This window comes from Pelophylax lessonae, assembly GCF_965119305.1.
Source record: "Pelophylax lessonae genome assembly, chromosome: 5".
In the NCBI taxonomy this organism is placed as follows: domain Eukaryota; kingdom Metazoa; phylum Chordata; class Amphibia; order Anura; family Ranidae; genus Pelophylax; species Pelophylax lessonae.
In genome coordinates, this window is record NC_138772.1 from 420,504,912 (window position 1) to 420,525,276 (window position 20,365).

The window sequence follows — 20,365 nt, forward strand, 5'->3', positions numbered from 1 at the left end:
TTGTGTGATGATTTATAGGCTGAGTGCTCTTCTAAAATGTCATTGTCTGCAATTACAAAGGGCAAACATAAAAAAGGATTGTATTTAATAATGAGTGTTTTTTACTTAACAATAGGAGATTTCTATATAAATTCATTCTGCATAAGAAGATAAAACAAGGAACATTGAAATTCCCAGCACCCCTGCTTCCTGCCAAGCAATGCTAAATAGCACACTCTTCAAATTGCCTCCGGGAGTCTAACCTATAGATGGGCTAATCAATAGAATTGCTGATTTATCACTTTCCAAATCTTCTAAATATTAGTTCATAGATCTATTAATCTGTAAAGACGGAAACAGTTCAGAAATAGTGTTGAGCGAACACTGACTGTATTATTCAGGTTCGTACCGAATAATTGGATTTTTGTTACCCGAACACGGACCCGTAAACTTTACTGTATGTTCGGGTTTAAAATCCGTGTTCGGTAATTTTATTTCCTGTTTTGTATGTAATGACGGGCTTTTAATGGCGGGCTTTCAACAGCCAATCAACAAGCGTTTAACTGGTGTGCCTTAAGCCATCCCAGCCATGCCTACTGATGTATTAGTAGCTGTGATTGGCCATCTGAAGCATGTGACCCATGTCTTTATAAGTTCGAGAGCCACAGCACGGCGCGTCATTCTGCTGTAGTTTAGAGAGAGCACACATCATACGTGCTGGCTGCTGATTAGGGACAGACAGTGAATTGTGAAAATTGTGCCCGAAAAGAATGCAGGGACAGGTCGGAGTGTAGGCCGGGACAGTTATTTGAGCATTTTAGGGACAGGCTGGAGAGATTAGGCAGGGACAGTCAACATCGATTTTGCTGTGTGGGGGGTGGTGCAGTGAACAATCTTTTTGAGCATTTTAGGGACAGGCTGGAGAGATTAGGCAGGGACAGTCTACATCGATTTTGCTGTGTGGGGGGTGGTGCAGTGAACAATATTTTTGCCCTCACTTGAGCCCACTGAGGAGGAGGGAGAAAAAAATCTATTTGTATCAGTCTATTGTGTGCAGCGTTCAGCTATATTTCACTACAGATTGCTGTTCTAATCTGCTATTAAAAAATCAAGTTAAAGGGGAATTTTTTTTTTTCCCCTTCATAGCCTGCTTGCTGCTGAGCTGAGCTGACCGTGACATAAGACACTGCAGCGTTCACATGTGCTATTGAGTGATTTTCAATTTTATACACTTTTTTGTATTCCACTATTCAATATACACCCTTTTGGGTTAAAAAAAATTAAATTGTGGCATAGTCTGTACTAATCTGCTATTTAAAAATTACAAACTTAAAGGGGTTTTTTTTTTTTCCTTCATAGCCTGCTGCAGAGCTGACCGTGACATAAAACATAAGACACTGCTATTCAATCTACACCTTTTGGGGTAAAAATAATTAAATTGCGGCATAGTCTGTATCAGTACGTGTGAGATACACCTTCCAAATTTTTGGGGCGCATCTTCCACCGCCGAGGATTGCAGGGTGCTTCAGTTTGCCTCCTGTTCCGAACTCCTCCTACTCCTCATCCTGCCTTTAGGGTACAAAAAATTGTAATCGGTGCCTAGGCTGGGTCTGTACGTGTGAGATAGATACACCTTTTGATATCATATTTTCTATTCCGCTATTCAATCTACACCCTTTGGGGTAAAAAGAATTAAATTGTGGCATAGTCTGTATTGGTACGTGTGAGATACACCTTCCAAATTTTTGGGGCGCATCTTCCACCGCCGAGGATTGCAGGGTGCTTCAGTTTAACTCCTGTTCCCAACTCCTCCTACTCCTCATCCTGCCTTTAGGGTACAAAAAATTGTAATCGGGGCCTAGTCTGGGTCTGTACGTGTGAGATAGATACACCTTTTGATATCATATTTTCTATTCCGCTATTCAATCTACACCCTTAGGGGTAAAAATAATTCAATTGCGGCATAGTCTGTATCGGTACGTGTGAGATACACCTTCCACATTTTTGGGGCGCATCTTCCACCGCCGAGGATTGCAGGGTGCTTCAGTTTGCCTCCTGTTCCGAACTCCTCCTACTCCTCATCCTGCCTTTAGGGTACAAAAAATTGTAATCGGGGCCTAGTCTGGGTCTGTACGTGTGAGATAGATACACCTTTTGATATCATATTTTCTATTCCGCTATTCAATCTACACCCTTTGGGGTAAATAGAATTAAATTGCGGCATAGTCTTTATCGGTACGTGTGAGATACACCTTCTAAATTTTTGGGGCGCATCTTCCACCGCCGAGGATTGCAGGGTGCTTCAGTTTGCCTCGCGCCGTCCGGGTGTCCCGAGCTCCTAGTCTGCAAGAGTGGTTACGCCGCTTGGTCACGCCCCGATGCGTTTCATACTTCCGGCTTCTTCACCGAGGGCGTGACCATGACGGCTTGGCGGTAACCTAAATACCTCCGACCTTCCGCCCAGGCAGCGTAACCACTCTTGCAGACTAGGAGCTCGGGACACCCGGACGGCGCGAGGTCCACGGCGTGAAGCCTGGACACGGTTTCCCGAAGGGTACCCTCCTCCTATTTATGACATGCGGATGATATATGGATACCATGTGAGTTGTTTACTTATTTTATATGTGCCATAAAGCTTTTTAAAACGGTATCACACTAGTAGGATTTTGCTTCTCTCCCCTTATGCTGCCGAGCCTGATTGCTTTAGCTGGTGTGGAGTCCGGTTGGGTGTGCAGATCAAAGACTAATACCTCAGGCTTACACTGCTCATGCACGAGAGTGTTTTGGGCCACAGCAGCTGGTGAGTGGGCATTTCTCCTCCCCCCTTAGAGCACAGTGGTGGTGGTGATCCTTGAAAGCTACACTTGTTTATCTAAACATCCCAGGATATATGTTGAATGATCATGGACTGATTACTATCAATATCATTTTCCTGATGCTTCTGTGACATCTGTGCATTATTGGACTGTGGGAAGCATTAAAAGTTGTGATTATATATCTATGCGGCATTAACTTCTGGTTATTTCTTTGCGCTACTGGTCTATTTAGAGAGTATTTTTGAATACCATCTATTATTCCATTGTTCATATATTTTTTGGTTAAGTAGCAGCATTGCCATTTATTACATTTGGATAATCGTCCTCATTAAGCGCTTGGGGTTGCTTACTATAGGTTCCGGTGTGCTTGTAAGCTTTCCTTTTTTACGTGTGAGATACACATTTTTAAATTTGTTTGGCGCATCTCCTTCCACCGCCGAGGATTGCAGGGCGCTTCAGTTTGCCTCCTGTTCCGAACTCCTCCTACTCCTCTTCCTCATCCTCATCCTGCCTTTAGGGTACAAAAAATTGTAATTGGGGCCTAGTCTGTGTTTGTACGTGTGAGATACACCGTTTTATAAAATTTTTCCTACTCCGCTATTCAATATACACCCTTTTGGAGTGTAAAAAATTAAATTACGGCATAGTTTGTATCGGTACGTGTGAGATACACCTTTTAAATTTGTTCGGCGCATCTCCTTCCACCGCCAAGGATTGCAGGGCGCTTCAGTTTGCCTCCTGTTCCGAACTCCTCCTACTCCTCTTCCACGTCCTTATCCTCCCTTTAGGGTACAAAAAATTGTAATCGGGGCCTAGTCTGTGTTTGTACGTGTGAGATACACCGTTTTATAATTTTTTTCTATTCAGCTATTCAATATACACCCTTTTGGAGTGTAAAAAATTAAATTACGGCATAGTCTGTATCGGTACGTGTGAGATACACCTTTTAAATTTGTTTGGCGGGAGGGATGGGGAGTATCGGATATCTGGTCTGTAGTTACCACCATGTTATGCCTTAGACACGGATCTGCTTGACTAGTTTAATATGTCTATGGATGCCTCTCATTGTTCTTTATTCTAGATAGAATGTTACATTATTACTGCACTGCTGTTATTGTTTGTAATCTTTTCTTTTCCTTTGTTGAAAATTCAATAAAAACTATTGAAATTAAATTTGTTTGGCGCATCTCCTTCCACCGCCGAGGATTGCAGGGCGCTTCAGTTTGCCTCCTGTTCCGAACTCCTCCTACTCCTCTTCCTCATCCTCATCCTCCCTTTAGGGTACAAAAAATTGTAATCGGGGCCTAGTCTGTGTTTGTACGTGTGAGATACACCGTTTTGTAAAAATTTTTCTATTCCGCTATTCAATATACACCATTTTGGGTTGAAAAAAATTAAATTACGGCATAGTCTGTATCGGTACGTGTGAGATACACCTTTTAAATTTGTTTGGCGCATCTCCTTCCACCGCCAAGGATTGCAGAGCGCTTCAGTTTGCCTCCTTTTTCAAACTCTTACTACTCCTCTTCCTCATCCTCTTCCTCATCCTCCCTTTAGGGTACAAAAAATTGTAATCGGGGCCTAGTCTGTGTTTGTACATGTGAGATACACCGTTTTATATCCTTTTTTCTATTCCGCTATTCAATATACACCCTTTTGGGGTGAAAAAAATTAAATTGCGGCATACTTTGCATATTTGACTGTGAGATACACCCGTGCGATACTGTTGTTGTTTTGTTCCGCTATTCAATAAACACCTTTCTAGGGCAAGATCATAAATTACAGAAATATGAGGAGACCATCAAATAGGGGCCGTGGCCTGGGTCGTGGTGCTACTGGTAGAGCTCCTGTTGCAAGGAGAGGACTGTCATGGTCTTACCTTCTTGCTGTTCTCCTTCGTTTGACATGTGCTGGCGGCCATCTTGGTTTCTGGGTTTCTTGTAGCCTCCCACCCTGCGGCTCCTCCTTCCCACTGGGAGGAGCTGGATGCCTAGCTCATATATATAGGAGGTCTGTGGCTTCAGTTCCTTGCTTGGTCCTCCTGTGTTCACATGCTTCTAAGACTGCTGCTGCTTCTGGTTCCTGATCCTGGCTTCGTCTGACTACCCTGCTGGTTCCTGATCCTGGCTTCGTCTGACTACCCTGCTGGTTACTGATCCTGGCTTCGTCTGACTACCCTGCTGGTTCCTGATTCCGGCTTCGTCTGACTACCCTCCTGGTTCCTGACCTCTGGCTTCGCAAGGACTCTGCTTCGGTTTCGCCATCTGTTTGGACTTTTGCTTTACAGCTTGATTTTCAATAAAGCCTTCTTATTTTCACTTATCTGTTGTTGTACGTCTGGTTCATGGTTCCGTGACAAGGACGTGGTCAATCTGTGCTAGCTACACGCACAAGTGAAACACCTTCCTCAAGTGTGAGTAGGTGACAGAACCTGCAGCAGTATTTGGTAGGGCATCATGCGCCTCTACAAGTGTTGAGGCCAGAACAAGTAGAGGCGATAGTAGATTGGTTTGCTGCTGACAGTGCCTCCAGTTCCTTCACATTGTCTCCCACCCAGTCTACTGCAGAAAGGTCAGAGTTGGCACCGGCAGCCGATGTCCAACCGTCTTTCACCTCACCCCCTTGCAAATCAGGCAAGCAGTCTGAGCCCCAAGCCATACAGCAGTCTCTTCTTCTTTTTGAGGACTCTGTCAGCAGGGTTTCCCAGGGCCATCCACCTAGCCCTGCCCCAGAAGTGGAAGAGATTGAGTGCAGAGATGCCCAACCACTTATTTCTCAAGATGAGTACATGCAAGGACCATCGCAGCACGTCTCCGATGATGATGAAACGCAGGTGCCAACTGCTGCGGCGTTCAGAATTGTGGAGACCGACAAGGAGGGCAGGGGTGAATACTGGGTGGAAGATGATGTGGAGGACGATGAGGTCCTCGACCCCACATGGAATGAAGGTCATGCAGGTGACCTGAGTAGTTTGGAGGAAGAGGCGGTGGTCGCACAGAGCCACCAGCACAGCAGAAGAGGGAGCAGGGTGCAGAAGCGGAGCGGCCGTGCCCTAGACACTACGCCTGCTACTGCCCAACGCAGCAAGGGAACGAGCGCACCAAAGCCAGCTCAAAGGAGTTCTCTAGCGTGGAAGTTCTTTAGAAAATGTGCTGATGACAGGACACGAGTGGTTTGCACCCTGTGCAATCAGAGCCTGAAGCAAGGCATAAACCTTCTCAACCTGAGCACAACCTGCATGATCAGGCATCTAAGTGCAAAGCACGAGCTGCAGTGGAGTAGACAACTTCAAAACCAAGAAACTTCCCTGGCTCATCCTGCTTCCTCTTCTGCTGCAGTCTCGGCTGCTCCAGCCACATCTTTAGTGATACCGGCACCTGCCACCCCACAAACAGACGATCTGTCAGCGACACCACCACCTGGGTCACCAACCATCTCCACAATGTCCCGTGGAAGAGTTCAGCTTTCCATCTCCCAAACACTTGAGAGGAAGACGAAGTACCCCCCTACCCACCCACGATCCCTGGCCCTGAATGCCAGCATTTCAAAATTCTTGGCCTTTGAAATGCTGTCATTCCGTCTGGTGGAGACGGACAGTTTTAAAAGCCTTATGTCGGTGGCTGTCCCACAGTACGTCGTACCCAGCCGCCACTACTTTTCCAGGCAAGCCATCCCTTCCCTGCACAACCAAGTGGGGGAAAAAATCAGGTGTGCACTGCGCAACGCCATCTGTGCCAAGGTCCACCTAACTACCGATACGTGGACCAGTAAGCACGGTCAGGGTCATTATATCTCCCTAACGGCACACTGGGTAAATGCAGTGGCGGATGGGCCTGTGGCAGATAGCAATTTGGCGCACGTCCTTCCACCAACGAGGATTGCAGGGCGCTTCAGTTTGCCTCCTCTTCCTAACTCCTCCTACTCCGCTTCCTCATCCTCTACTGCCTCCTCATCCGGTCAGCGTAAAACCTTCACCACCAACTTCAGCACAGCCAGGGGTAAACGACAGCAGGCAGTTTTAAAACTTGCCTGTTTGGGGGAAAAACCACACACTGCGCAGGAGTTGTGGACGAGCATGGAACAGCAGACAAATGAGTGGTTGCTGCCAGCGAGTCTCAAGCCCGGCCTGGTGGTGTGCGATAATGGACGAAATCTCATAGCAGCTCTGGGCCTAGCCGGTTTGACACACATCCCTTGCCTGGCGCATGTGCTGAATTTGGTGGTGCAGAGGTTCCTTAAAAATTACCCCGATATGTCAGAGCTGCTGCAGAAAGTGCGGGCCGTCTGTGCGCACTTTCGGCGTTCTCACCCTGCTGCTGCTCGCCTGTCAGCACTGCAGCGTAACTTTGGCCTTCCCGCTCACCGCCTCATATGTGACGTGCCCACAAGGTGGAACTCCACCTTGCACATGTTGGAAAGACTGTGAGAGCAGCAGCAGCCATAGTGGAGTTTCAGCTGCAGCACGCACGCGTGAGTCGCTCTGCGGAACAGCACCACTTCACCACCAATAACTGGGCCTCCATGCGAGACCTGTGTGCCTTGTTGCGCTGTTTTGAGTACTCCACCAACATGGCCAGTGCCGATGACGCCGTTGTCAGCTTAACTATCCCACTTCTATGCCTCCTTCAAAAAACGATTTGGGCGATGATGGAAGAGGATGTGGCACAGGATGAGGAGGAGGAAGAGGAGGAGGAGGATGAAGAGGTAACATTTCCAAGGCTTTCAGGGCAGTCATTCGCAAGTGGCTCCGAGGGTGGGTTCCTGCACACACAAACACCAGGTACACAATTGTCCAGCAGGGGCACAGTTCTGGAGGATGAGGAGGACAAGGAAGAGGAGATGGAGGAGGAAATGGAAGCATGTTCACAGCAGGGTGGCACCCAGGCCTGCTCATGGCCATCACTGGTGCGTGGCTGGGGGGATACAGAGGACACAGATGATACACCTCCCACAGAGGACAGCCTTTCGTTGCCTCTGGGCAGCCTGGCACACATGAGCGATTACATGCTGCAGTGTCTCCACAACGACCGCCGAGTTGCCCACATTCTAACTTGTGCTGATTACTGGGTGGCCATGCTGCTGGATCCCCGTTACAAGGACAACGTACCGTCCTTAATTCACTCACTGGAGCGCGATCACAACATGCAAGTGCACGCTGGTACAAGCGCACGCTGGTACAAGCGCACGCTGGTAGACGCGATGCTGCTGGCATTCCCACCTGACACCGGAGGCACAGTGGAAGCACAAGGCCAAGGCAGAGGAGGAGGAGGAAGAGGTTTCCAACGCAACCAGGGCACCGCCAGCACCTCAGAAGGCAGGGTTAGCATGGCCGAAATGTGGAAAAGCTTTGTCAGCACGCCACAACAAACAGCAGCACCAGCAGCTCATATGGAACGTCTTAGCAGGAGGCAGCATTTCACCAACATGGTGGAGCAGTATGTGTGCACACGCCTACATGTAGTGAATGACGGGTCTGCCCCCTTCAACTTCTGGGTCTCCAAATTGGGCACATGGCCTGAGCTTGCCCTTTACGCCTTGGAGGTGCTGGCGTGCCCTGCAGCCAGTGTATTATCTGAACGTGTATTTAGCACGGCTGGGGGCGTTATCACAGACAAGTGCAGCCGCCTGTCCAGAGACAATGTGGACAAGCTCACGTTCATTAAAATGAACCAGGCATGGATCCCACAGGACTTTTCTGTACCTTGTGCAGAATAGAGATGGATACCGACCTTACCCGCCATTGTTATATTTTTGATCTTTCTCACTCTTTTGGGGTGTACCCTAATTTAAAATGACTGAAAAAAATCAGTGTTGGCTACCTCGTCCCCCTCCACTGCTGCTTCCACCTACACCGCCCCATCCACCGCCACCTCAACCTCCCTCCTACACCATATGGGCCTCGTCCTTCACAGATGAAGAAAATTGTTTTATTTTTCTGTTTTTTTTGTTGTTTTAAGTTATTTCCCTATCCACATTTGTTTGCAGAGCACTTGCCATGCTCTTAACTACGTTTTGCTGCCATTTGCAGCACTCTAGCCCTTTCCAATGGTGTTTTAGAGCCATTTTAGTGCCTGAAAGTTCGGGTCCCCATTGACTTCAATGGGGTTCGGTGTCCAGGTAAAGTTCGGAAAAAGTCCGGGACACGGACCCGGACTTTTTTTTCAAGTTTGGCCGAACCCGCCGAACACGGACATCCAGGTGTCCGCTCAACTCTATTCAGAAATCTAACCAATCATAATGACTTGCAAGATTCTCTCCAGATTGCAAAAATCAAAAGGCATATGAGCAGAAGGATATATATGTTTGTAGATGTGGTTTTAAAACCAATTCACTTGTATAAAATACTTCACTTTGTATAAAATTCAAAATGCATAGGACATTAGCAGGCAACCCCACCATTACATTCTATTGGGCTTTTCCAGATGATGCATCAATCTCCCCATTGCTGGTACATGATGCTCGCAATGAGGTTTGAAAATTTGCCATCTGTGGAACCAAGGAGAAAAGATGGATTGATAGCAAAGCACCTTAGGCATTTGCTATAGCTTGACAAAGGGGGCATCAAGTAAGAGGTCTTCGTTTTTGATACTAGTATATGATTTTATGCACATTCCTATAACTTACAGTATATAATAAACTATATATTCTGTGGTTTTGTTTTTCAATCACTAGAACTGTCTGTCCCAGTTAGATGATTTGAGAGGTGTGTTTGATTGATTGATGGTAGATAGATAGCTGGGCAACTGGCAGCCAAAAAGTGTAATATCTGAGTGCTGGAGTCTCATGATTATTGTGTTGTGGAATTGCTATACATTTGTTCTTCTGCTCTGTGTCTCATATCCTGAGTGGCAGCAAAGCCATTCAAGCCATTCAAAGCCATCAAGATATTGATCCTGATAACTGAACTTTAAGTAGAGTCATCACCCATATACCAGCCATAACACACTAAAGTAAAAAAAAACAGAGGGTTATAGCAGGAAGTGATGCAAAAAAGGACTCAAAACGCAACATTTATGAAATGTCAGGTGACTGGGATGCTAGTTACTGAGAGAATATATTGCTGTTATTCTGTTTTTAGACAGACACCACAGTGTTTACTCCACCCTGCATCTGCATATAATGCCTCATTCATAAAATAAAGTGCAGCATAGAAGCGGTGGCATTTTTCAAAGTGTTTCAGTAAGGACTTACCATGCTTACAGAAGCATCCAGTCACATGAGTGGTTTTCTTCTCCTTCACTTAGCACTTTTTTCCTTATTTAAAAGAATGAATAGGGCTTCAAAGTTCCAAGAACAAATGTAAATCCCATCACAGTGCTTTATAAATGTGGCAGAATATTTTTTTCCTTTGCTAATCATCACTTCATTATGTCTTTACGTCTGCAGTGGCCATCTGTATTGGACATCTGGTTCAGAAGGTTCCATAGTTTAATAGATGAGGCTGAATATAAAATAGGGTATTGTTCAAAGACTCTTCTTTAACTGTTTCTTGATCCAGTATATTTCATAAAGAGTAATGAACTATATTACCAAAAGTATTAGGACGCCTGCCTTTACACACACACACACACACACACATGAACCTAAATGGCATTCCAGTCCTGCACTGGTACGCAGTCATGTTGGAACAAGAAAGGCCAACCCCAAAGCTGTTCCTACAAAGTTGGGAGCATGAATTTGTCCAACATGTGTTGGTATACTGAGGCCTTAAGAGTTCCCTTCACTGAAGCTAAGGGGCCAACCCCAACCTCTGAAAAAACAACCCCACACCATAATCCTCCCTCCACCAAATGACCAGTGCACAAAGCAAGATTTATAAAGACATGGATGAGTGAGTTTGGGGTGGAAGAATTTGACTGGCCTGCACAGAGTATTGGCCTCAACCTGATAGAATACCTTTGGGATGAATTAGACTGCGAGCCAGGCCTTCTGTCCAACATCAACGCCTGACCTCACAAATGTGCTTTTGGAAAAATGGTCAAACATTCCCATAGACACACTCCTAAACCTTGTGGACAGCCTTCCCATAAGAGTTGAAGTTGTTATAGCTGCAAAGGGTGGGCTAACTTAATATTGAGCACTACGGACTAAGACTTAGATGCCATTAAAGTACATGTGCGTGTAAAGGCAGGTGTCCCAATACTTTTGATAATATATTGTATTTATAGAGACAGTTATGATAGCACATTTTAAAAGTTAATATTTTGGTTCATGGTTACTGTTTCTAGAAAAACTGAAGGAAAATGTTTTTTCTTCAGTTCCTCCTGTTTGTAATAGTCATATTTATAACTGTGATTCTCCTCTAAATATATTGTATTCTTAGTCATCATTCATGTACGATCAAACACTTAAGTGTTCATTACTGATGAGCTGAACATACCTGGACGTTGATGGATAATGGTTCAGGCACAACATTAGAAAAATTCAGATACCAAATGCAAACCCTATTCAAATCAAAGGGAACTGAAACAATAATAGCCATTTTTTTGGTTCATAGGCTACGAATTGCCAAAAAGGCATGGGGGGGGGGGACATATATTAAAGCAAAAAAAAATTACAAAATTCAATTCAATTCAATTCTGCCGGGAACAACAATTAATAATGCTTAAAATGAAACATTATTACTACCCAGTTCCTTTAAATAACCTGCCTGGGGGGTGTCCTTAACCACTTCAATACAGGGCACTTTCACCCCCTTCCTTCCCAGGCCAATTTTCAGCTTTTAGCGCTGTTGCATTTTGAATGACAATTGCGCGGTCATGCAACACTGTACCTAAACCAAATTTATGTCCTTTTTTTCCCACAAATAGAGCTGTGTTTTGGTGGTATTTGATCACTGCAAGGTTTTTTCTTTTTTACTAAACAAATAAAAAAAATAACACCGAAAAGCTTGAAAAAAAACGTTTTTTGTTTATGTTATACAATTTTGTATATAGATACGTTTTTTCCTGCACTGATGAGCACTGATAAGGCTGCACTGACAGGCACTGATGGGGTGGTACTAATATGCAGCACTGATAGGCAGCACTGATGGGCACTAATATGTGGCACTGATAGGTAGCACTGATATGCAGCATTTGTGGGCACTGATAGGTGGCACTGCTGGGCAATGGTAGGTGGCACTGCTGGGCACTGATAGGCAGCATTGATGGGCACTGATAGGTGGCACTGATGGGCAACGATAGGTGGCACTGATGGGCACTGATAGGCGGCACTGATGGGCGCTGATGGGTGGCACTGATGGGCACTAATAGGCGGCACTGATCAGCACTGATGGGCAGCACTGATGGGCACTAATATGCACTGGTGGGCAATAATGGGCACTGGTGGGCGCCACTGATAGATGGCAATGATGAACACTGGTGGGCAGCACTGATGGGGAGGGGCACTGGCTGGCAGCACTGATGGGGAAGGCACTGGCGGGCTCCCTGAGCCCTGATTGCCATCCCTGGAGGCCATGGTGGGCATCCCTGAGGTCATGGGTGGGCATCCCTGGTGGTTCTAGAGGCACCCCTCCGAGGGTCTGCACTGGTAATCAATGATCTGATTACCAGTGCAGGCCCCCCCTTTCAGGAGAGCCACAGATCGGCTCTCCTCAACTCGTGCCTGTCAAAAATATGCACTGTTACTGTAATAATGCCATTGGCAGGGAAGGGGTTAATACTATTGGTGATCAAGGGGTTAAATGTAATCCTAGGGGAGTGATTCTAATTTTGGGGGGGTTGGGCTTTTGAAATGATCATAGAGACATGCTATCCTATATAGCAGGATCGCATGGTCTCTGTGATCATTGCAGGGAGAAGAACGGACGGCTGTGTTTAAATCAGCCGTCCGTCCTTCTCTGTCATCGGGGAGAGATTTCCGGTGTCAGGCGGAAATCAGAGCCGCCTGACACCTGCACTGGCTTCCCTGCTGATGATCGGGGATGGGGGTGGGAGCGACTCACCCCCTAGTGGCCTCCCAAGCAGATGACGCCTATTAACATGATTTTTGCCTGGAGAGCCACACTGCCAATGTAAATAGGCAATGCAGCGATGGCAAGTGGTTAAATTAGGTAATTCCCAAATGCATCCTTCCAACAGTCAATTCACTTTATGCACCACCTATTATTTATTTGATGCATAAATATTGTACAATACAAAATTTTAGTTTTTTCAAACCTGCTATATTTAAATTTTCTCTTTTTTTTTTTGCAATTGGTCACATTGTACAAATACATCCAAAAATGTATAAACCACTTTTTCCTTGTTCAATCGTATCTGACATATAGATATTTTTCATTACCAGTCTAAGAGAAACCTCAAAATTGATGGCGTGTATTTTGGTATTCAGAGGCAGGGACACATTTCAATAGCTATTGTTGTTCCTGTATTCTGTGTGGAAGAGTGCCAATTACATCACAAATGTAACCTCCTTAAGGTATTTTGTCAAGTGGTTAAGCAAGAAATGTGAACTCCTTTTCTTTTTCAATTGCTTGGAATTAGGTTGGATAAAAGAGAATTCAAATATTTTGAGCCACTGCCAAAGAACAAGAAAGGCTGGGATGATTTTGAGCAACAGGCTTAGCATGACAGCCAAACAAGTAATATTTGCAGAAGGAGGTCAGCAGAAGGCACTAAAACTGCCATATTTTCTATAGAACTTTATTAACAATAGATGACAATACTTCTTTTAATACAGTAAGTATTATTTCCACACTAATGGGACAGTTTTTCTCTACACTCTAATCCTTGGGCACTTTTCATTTAAAATAATATAGATACATGTAGCTTCAGGTCAAAAACTGCCAAATGTGACAATACAAACTGTAAACTCTGGTCCATCTCAATTCCTTGTGGTCTAAGATAAGTTACTTTATTTTCAATTGCCTCGGGCACAAATGCTCATAATATTCTAAAGTGCCGTATGTGCGAGAATACAGTGAGGACATATGTGCGTGGACACAACTGTATGTAAAGAAAGACATAATGAAATATTTACAATAAATATGATTATATTGTCATATTTGGTCTTCTTTATTTTAGTGCTATACTACAAGACTAAGATATCCATTCACAGTTTGCTTGTTTAGTAATAGCAGCTACAAGTACAATATGACTATTGAGTTAGGATTTGCTTTGTTTTTTTAATAATGGGCAAACAATTACTAAAGTTAGCAAAGAAACCACACAACCTTTCTTTGGATAGCTTTGGGAAGACTTGGAAGGATAAATATTTTTTTCAAGTATTTATTGCAGTCGGTGACCACTGGGAGATTTTGTATCTTGTATTTTGTCCTGAGACATTTGTCATGGTAAGTGAAGGGCTTGAATCCTTGAGGCTGCTGATGCTTTATGCCTTAGTCACCGAGGATAGCTGCAATACTTCGAACAGTGTGTGTTGTGGACATGGATAGGAAACTCCAGCTGTTTAAATGGGTACCAATTTTAAGCCTCAGTCTGGAGCAAGTCTGGAGCATCTGGTGTCACTGCTCATCCACTCCCTTTTTCTCAGGCACTTCACTAAGCATGTGCACACCATTTTCTTTCTCTGAGTGCAATTTCTTCTGGTAAGCAACAGCAACCCCATAGCTCCCTCCACAGTTCATCACAATTATTCTAGGGTGCAGAATCCACCTGGCACAGAAGGTTTAACCCTTCCCTCTTCACAACTTTTGAAGTCAGGAGTACCCCCTTGGGGATACTTTCTGCACGGCAAATGGCAAATCACAAGTGCAAGGGGTAAGGGTTCAAGTGGCTTCAGTACATGGATCCAGGGGAGAGTGGATGATAGTTTACCTTCACAGGACCCTAGTACGTCTGGTTATATGGCTGCCCCCCCATGGCTGTCCCTAGTATAAATCTCTGACTTCATCTGGGCACGCTGCTGGCCTTTCAGACACTCAGATCTCTTCCTACTTATCTATGGAGGAATATTCTAGCACAATGTCTGACTTCATGGTCAGAATTTCAGTCCTTTTAAAGGTAATAAACAACAGAAGTCAAAAGTGAATCACTTCTTTCCCCATTGCTGTGTCAATTTGTAAATGTGCCTTGGTTGCAGACACAATGCCTGAAGAGTAGGTAGAGAAAAAAGATGCACCCTCTCCTTCTGAGGAATCAGATCAGAATGGTTTGCCTAAAGATAGTATTGTTACCTCTATTTGATTATGCATACTCTTGTATATCAATAGTGTATCCTGAGTCTTTTTACTCCAGAGACTCCTACATGGGGTCCTGAGAATTACCCAAGCCTAATACGGTCACCCCAAAAAATTGTTTTCTTCTTCCAAACATTTTACTCAAAGGAGCTTAATGCAAACATGGATAGCCCCTGTAGAGGAACTTGCCATCTGTAGTCTCGACAAGATGCCTCCAATACCTGTAGCATATACTCCTGTGTTAAAGGCTGACCCAGTGGTAAAAAGTTAGAGGCCCTCTTTAAAGTCTTTTTTTTTCCTTGGCATGCCCCACAATGCATTCTACGTCTGCTACTATGGCTGTTTGCCAGACCCTTGCGGTCTGCACTAAGAGCATGGCCTGATATTCCAGCTCTATTTTAATGGATCACTGCATTCACCATCACCAACAACTACAGTGTTTACCTGTGGATTTGAATAGCTTGGTAGATATGCTTCACAAGATTTCCAGGATGAGCCTTCTCTCCATCCAGGATTCTTTGGCTAAAATGCTGGTTAGCATTATTATTGTTTTGGAAATGCCTAGAGCCTCTGCCCTTTAAACAGGAATGCCTGTTTGATCCCTTTTTTGAATAATTATACCAAGGAAAGTTAAGAATACTTTCCTCCACCAGAAAAGAAGACTTGTCACTATCTACTGCTTACGCTAGGAAAAGTCCTTGTGTCCCTCTAAGGCTTCTAGCTTCAAGCCAAGTCTGAATTAAAATTTTGTCAAAAGGAATGGATCTCCAAGCCAGCCAATTCTGTCTTAAAACCCCCTTTCCAATGAAGGAGTGCCCCCACTTGTCATAGTCTCAGAAAATCCCAGATACCAGGGTCCTAAATATCATTTCCAAGGGCTGCAAACTGGAATTTCAAACTCTGCCTTCCCGCTTTGTGCTCTCATTTATGCCACTCCTCCCAAAAAAGATTAGCAGCTCTTGTTCTGCTTAACAACTCCCTTTTCAAGGGGCCATTGCACTAGTCCCAGCCCCAGGAAAGCTTTCAGGAATTCTTCTCAAACCTGTCCACAGTTTCCAAACCAAAATTCAAAGTTTTGACAAAAGTTTGGATTTAAAAAACTTTCAACTTGTTCCTGTGGGTTAAAAAGTTCTGCAAGATATTAGCCAGGTCAGTCATTGCCTCCCTTCATCTGGGCTTCAGTAGATATCCAGGATGCTTACATACACATTCCCATCTTTCCTCCTAATCAATGCAATCTGCGTGTTGTGGTAAAAAAACGGTATTACCAATTTGTCACCCTTCCTTTTATACCTATCAATTACCTCCAATAATTCAACATGCTTACCCTGGTGCTATCTCTGCTATGTTCCCAGGGGATACACATTTTATGTTACCTGGATAATCTCTTGAAAAAGTATCAGTCCTCCCTATCCATGTAAACAATTGTCTAGCTGACAGTGCAGATTCTGCATAGCTCCAGTTGTATTGTCAATCTTCAAAAATTGATGCTAAAACTAACTTACCGATTAGAGTACTTGGATATAGCTCTGTTCAGGGAGAAATTTCTATCCCTCCACTCTCATGCCAGTCATTCACAGATATTTTAAGCCCTTTACCACAGATTGAAATCCAGATTCAACAAGAAACTGGAGAGCATTGTTTTCAAATCCAATGACTCTTGGGCCACCACAGTGGATGCTCTGGTAATTTTGTGGAATCCTCTCCAGTTTATCCCTAGTGTAGAGATGTCTCAAGATGAAGAGCATTTTGGTGATTTTCATCACATTAAACTGCCCCAAGAGGACATGGTACTTGGACATACTCAAATTCTTGGCAGACTCTTTATAGGCCTTAATGAATCACCTGGATCTTTTCTCCCAGGGGCTGGTCCACTATCCTGCTTCTTGGTCATTGGCATGGTTATAGAAGCCCAGGTCTGGATGACAGGGACCTATTAAGTTCAATCATCCCTGCCCTTTTGAAGGCTAGGAATTTAACTTTTCACAAAGTCCATGATTGCCCCTAGAAAGCCGTTTTTGCATGTGGTACTACAACGTTCCATACTGTGAAATACTCCATAGGACATATTATCCTTTCTGCAGTCTAATCTAGATTAGCTTTGGCTTGAGTGCCTTTAGGGACAAATATTGACCTGGGCTATCTTGTTTCTGAGACTGTTGGCCTATAATTCCTTAGTTTAGGCATATTGCAGGCTGTTACCGCTGGTAGGTTCCCCTGTGACTTTGTGCCTTTCCTAGTGCTAAACAAGGTTGTCCTGAAGTCAAAAGCCTTTTTGGTCCCTAAGATTGTTTTCTTTTTTTTCACACCAACCAGAACATTGTACTTCCCATCACTGGTCCTTAACTCTTGTCCCCGGGGCCCACTAATAGGCTTTTAGTGTATTTTAAGTATTACCTTGGGGAGATGTAGACTAGAATACTGCAATCACTGAGCAGAAAATGAGATCACCTGTGATGTAATTTAGGTATCTTGCAAACCTGGCCTGTTAGTGGGCCCCTGAGGACCGGAGTTGAGGACCACTGAGATAGACAGCCTAACAGTCAACTGAAAAAACTTGCACAGCAGGCCGACAATACTGCTTCTTATTGCAAGGCAGTGGTTTAGAACTGTGTTCCTGCAACAGGAAGTGCTCTTACTAGCAGGAAACTTACTGAACAGATTTACAAAAAGCAAGAAAACTGTATACTGTGAGGCATGCTGCAAAGCATACAGAAAAATTAACCCAAAAATAAATGTAGAGTTTCATACACTTTGTTATTTAGCTTTTGTTTTGTATATAATAAGTACACTTAATGAACCAGTGCAACCCTTGTTAATTGTTACTTCTGATCTGTAACTGGTATACTTTACTTCCATAGATTTTGCTTCTGCTAGCTCGTCCGTTTTTGCAGTAAACTTGCCCCATGAATGTAATTTTAGCTTAAATGTTAGCTTTAGCTGGTCACATAAAGCTGATAAAGGTTAAGATGAGTTCTGATTCTTGTTGATTTTCAATATAGTGAAACATTTAGTACTAACCATGTTCCAAGTAAGACAGTTCACACACATATATTTTGATTTCTGTCTTGACTTTTACTGTAGTTTTGATGTGTGTGCACCTAATAGCCAATTTTGTTTTGGTTGGAGTAGGTAATGGCTATAGCCACTTTTTTTTTAATGGTCTCTGTTTAGTCTCTTTACATTTCCTGTCCTAGAAACTTAACAAGAAATGAGGATAAATCTCTCAAAATGGTGTCAATTCCTTTTTTGACAATTCTCACAAGTGTGTGAAAAGCGTCAACAATCCTACTGGATTCAGATGCTGTGATGTGCTAAATTACTTTAAAATAAAGCTTCTTGTCATTTTCTTATATCAGTGTGTGGCTATTAATTTTTTGTCTGAAACAGGTGTCCTCATTTGAAGGTTTCCCCTAACCTCCTGTTCAGAGGCATCATACACTTTTGCATTTCCCATCTCTTTATGTCCTAGTGAAATAGGTCATTAGGACAAATGGAGATGAAGCTGTCCTACTGGCGACATTTTCTCAAATAAAAACTGTTAGAGGGTCCAAGCAACGAATCTATCCAAAATTTTAAAAAAATCTAAAATACGTTTGTCTATAGATACTCGAATTATGCTGCATATACCACAGAAACATTGATTGCATGTAGACTATAATACTGTTTATTATAAAACATATTTTCTTTTTCTTTTAAGGCAAAGACAGGAATTTGTTTGCTGCAAGATGGTAATCAAGAGCCTTTCAAAGTTCGACTCCACTTAGCCAAAGACATACTGATGATTCAAGAGCAGGACGTTATCTGTGTGTCTGGTGAACCGTTCTACTCTGGTGTAAGTAATTGTTTTAAGACCAGTTAAATAATGCACTAGTTACCCAGATATCTGCTAGAATACACTTTCTCACACATTGTAGTTCTTTCTTGTTCTTTGAGGAACACATACAATCTTTAAACTTTGGGGTATAATGCTACCTACAAGGGACACTGATAAATAAAAAAAACTGTAGACAAACCCAGGATAACCAGCTCCTGCAACAAGCATGCCTTAGTTTTTCCTAGTTTTCTTAGGAGGACTTTTTTGCTAGCACCCTTTTTTCTGCTTTTTTTCAATCAAAATCCCTCTGCATTGTTGCTGGAGTTTTGTCTCTTTGATTGCAGCTTCCTTTTATGGTTATCTTCAACCTGACTTTTGGAGTACCACTTCTAGCCCCTACTGGACTGGATGTTATGGAGACAGCCTGGACACTGGGCCCAGCATATGACACATGACACATGGGCTCAACCTGATCGTCAGTATCACAGTTGCTGTCTTTAAAGGCTTGGCTTTCCCATGTTTTGAGGGATAGAGGCATCTCTGAGCCTCATCTTTAACATTTGGGTATACTGCTGCCTACTAGGGATGATCGAATGGTTCGGGTCGACCATCGGTTCGCCCCGAACATTGGCTGTTTGAGGTTTGGCCGAATTCTGAACTTTTTGCTGAAAAAGTTCGGAATTCGGCAACCAGAACCGACCAAAATGCAATGGTTCAGGAAATGGGCTTTAAATGCCCGTGATTGGACCAGAACCATCAGTAAAAGCCAATTGAGGGGGCAGGAGAATGCTAGGAATGTGATTGGAGTGACTAGGGGGTCCATAGACCAATCATTAGTGAATACGCCCCCCAGTATATAAGATAGCCCTAACCAAATTCCTAGCATTGTTATACAGGGACATGGAAGAGAGTGGAAGCAGTTCTGTGACTTCTGCTACAAAGTGTCATTTAGCAATTTTTAGTGTGAGGAAAGGGATATCTAGTGTAGTTAGGGTGCTATTTTCCACTATAGTTAGCTTTAATAATTTAGTTTCTGTAGGGAAAGTGTTAAGTGTAAGGGGACCATAGTGTAGTGTAGGGTTAACTGACTGTGACTGCTATGGCAGGGTGACAAAACCCTTCCATATCAGTGTGACCGCTATAGAGAAAAGATCGTTTCTCTTAGGTCACATTCAGTGCACTAATATGGCTTCTCGCCTGTGAGCATTATTTTTGGTGCAGGCGTATATACACCCATGTCTGTATATATACACATACACATATATAGGTGTGAAAATAGCAGAAATCTATGCTTGCGCTAATTCACACTAATATGGCTCCGCTCCTATAACACCTATATGTGTGTATAAATACATACAAGTGTGTGTGTATATATAACCCTATACAGAAGTTCAGATGTTTTGCCTGCCTCCAAAGACCCCAAAAAAATGCCCAAAAAAAACACCTGCAAGAACGCACCTGGGCATTTTTATTTTGGCGCAGGCATTTTTTTGGGCATTTTTTTGGGGTATTTGGAGGCAGGCAAAACATCTGAACTTCTGTATAGGGTTATCTATATACACACACACACTTGTATGTATTTATACACACACACACATATAGGTGTTATAGGAG

The 20,365-nt window shown here is 43.7% G+C and overlaps 1 protein-coding gene across 2 annotated transcripts in view; it reads left to right on the top strand.

Annotated features, from left to right (window-relative positions):
- The window catches only part of SNTG1 (syntrophin gamma 1), a 914,265-nt gene that overhangs the window by 581,726 nt on the left and 312,174 nt on the right, over nt 1–20,365 (top strand). For both annotated transcript variants that reach the window (XM_082259744.1, XM_082259745.1), the window contains one exon: nt 18,635–18,769. In XM_082259744.1, the coding sequence (XP_082115870.1) occupies nt 18,635–18,769 (135 nt within the window). The remainder of the gene's footprint in view (nt 1–18,634; nt 18,770–20,365) is intronic.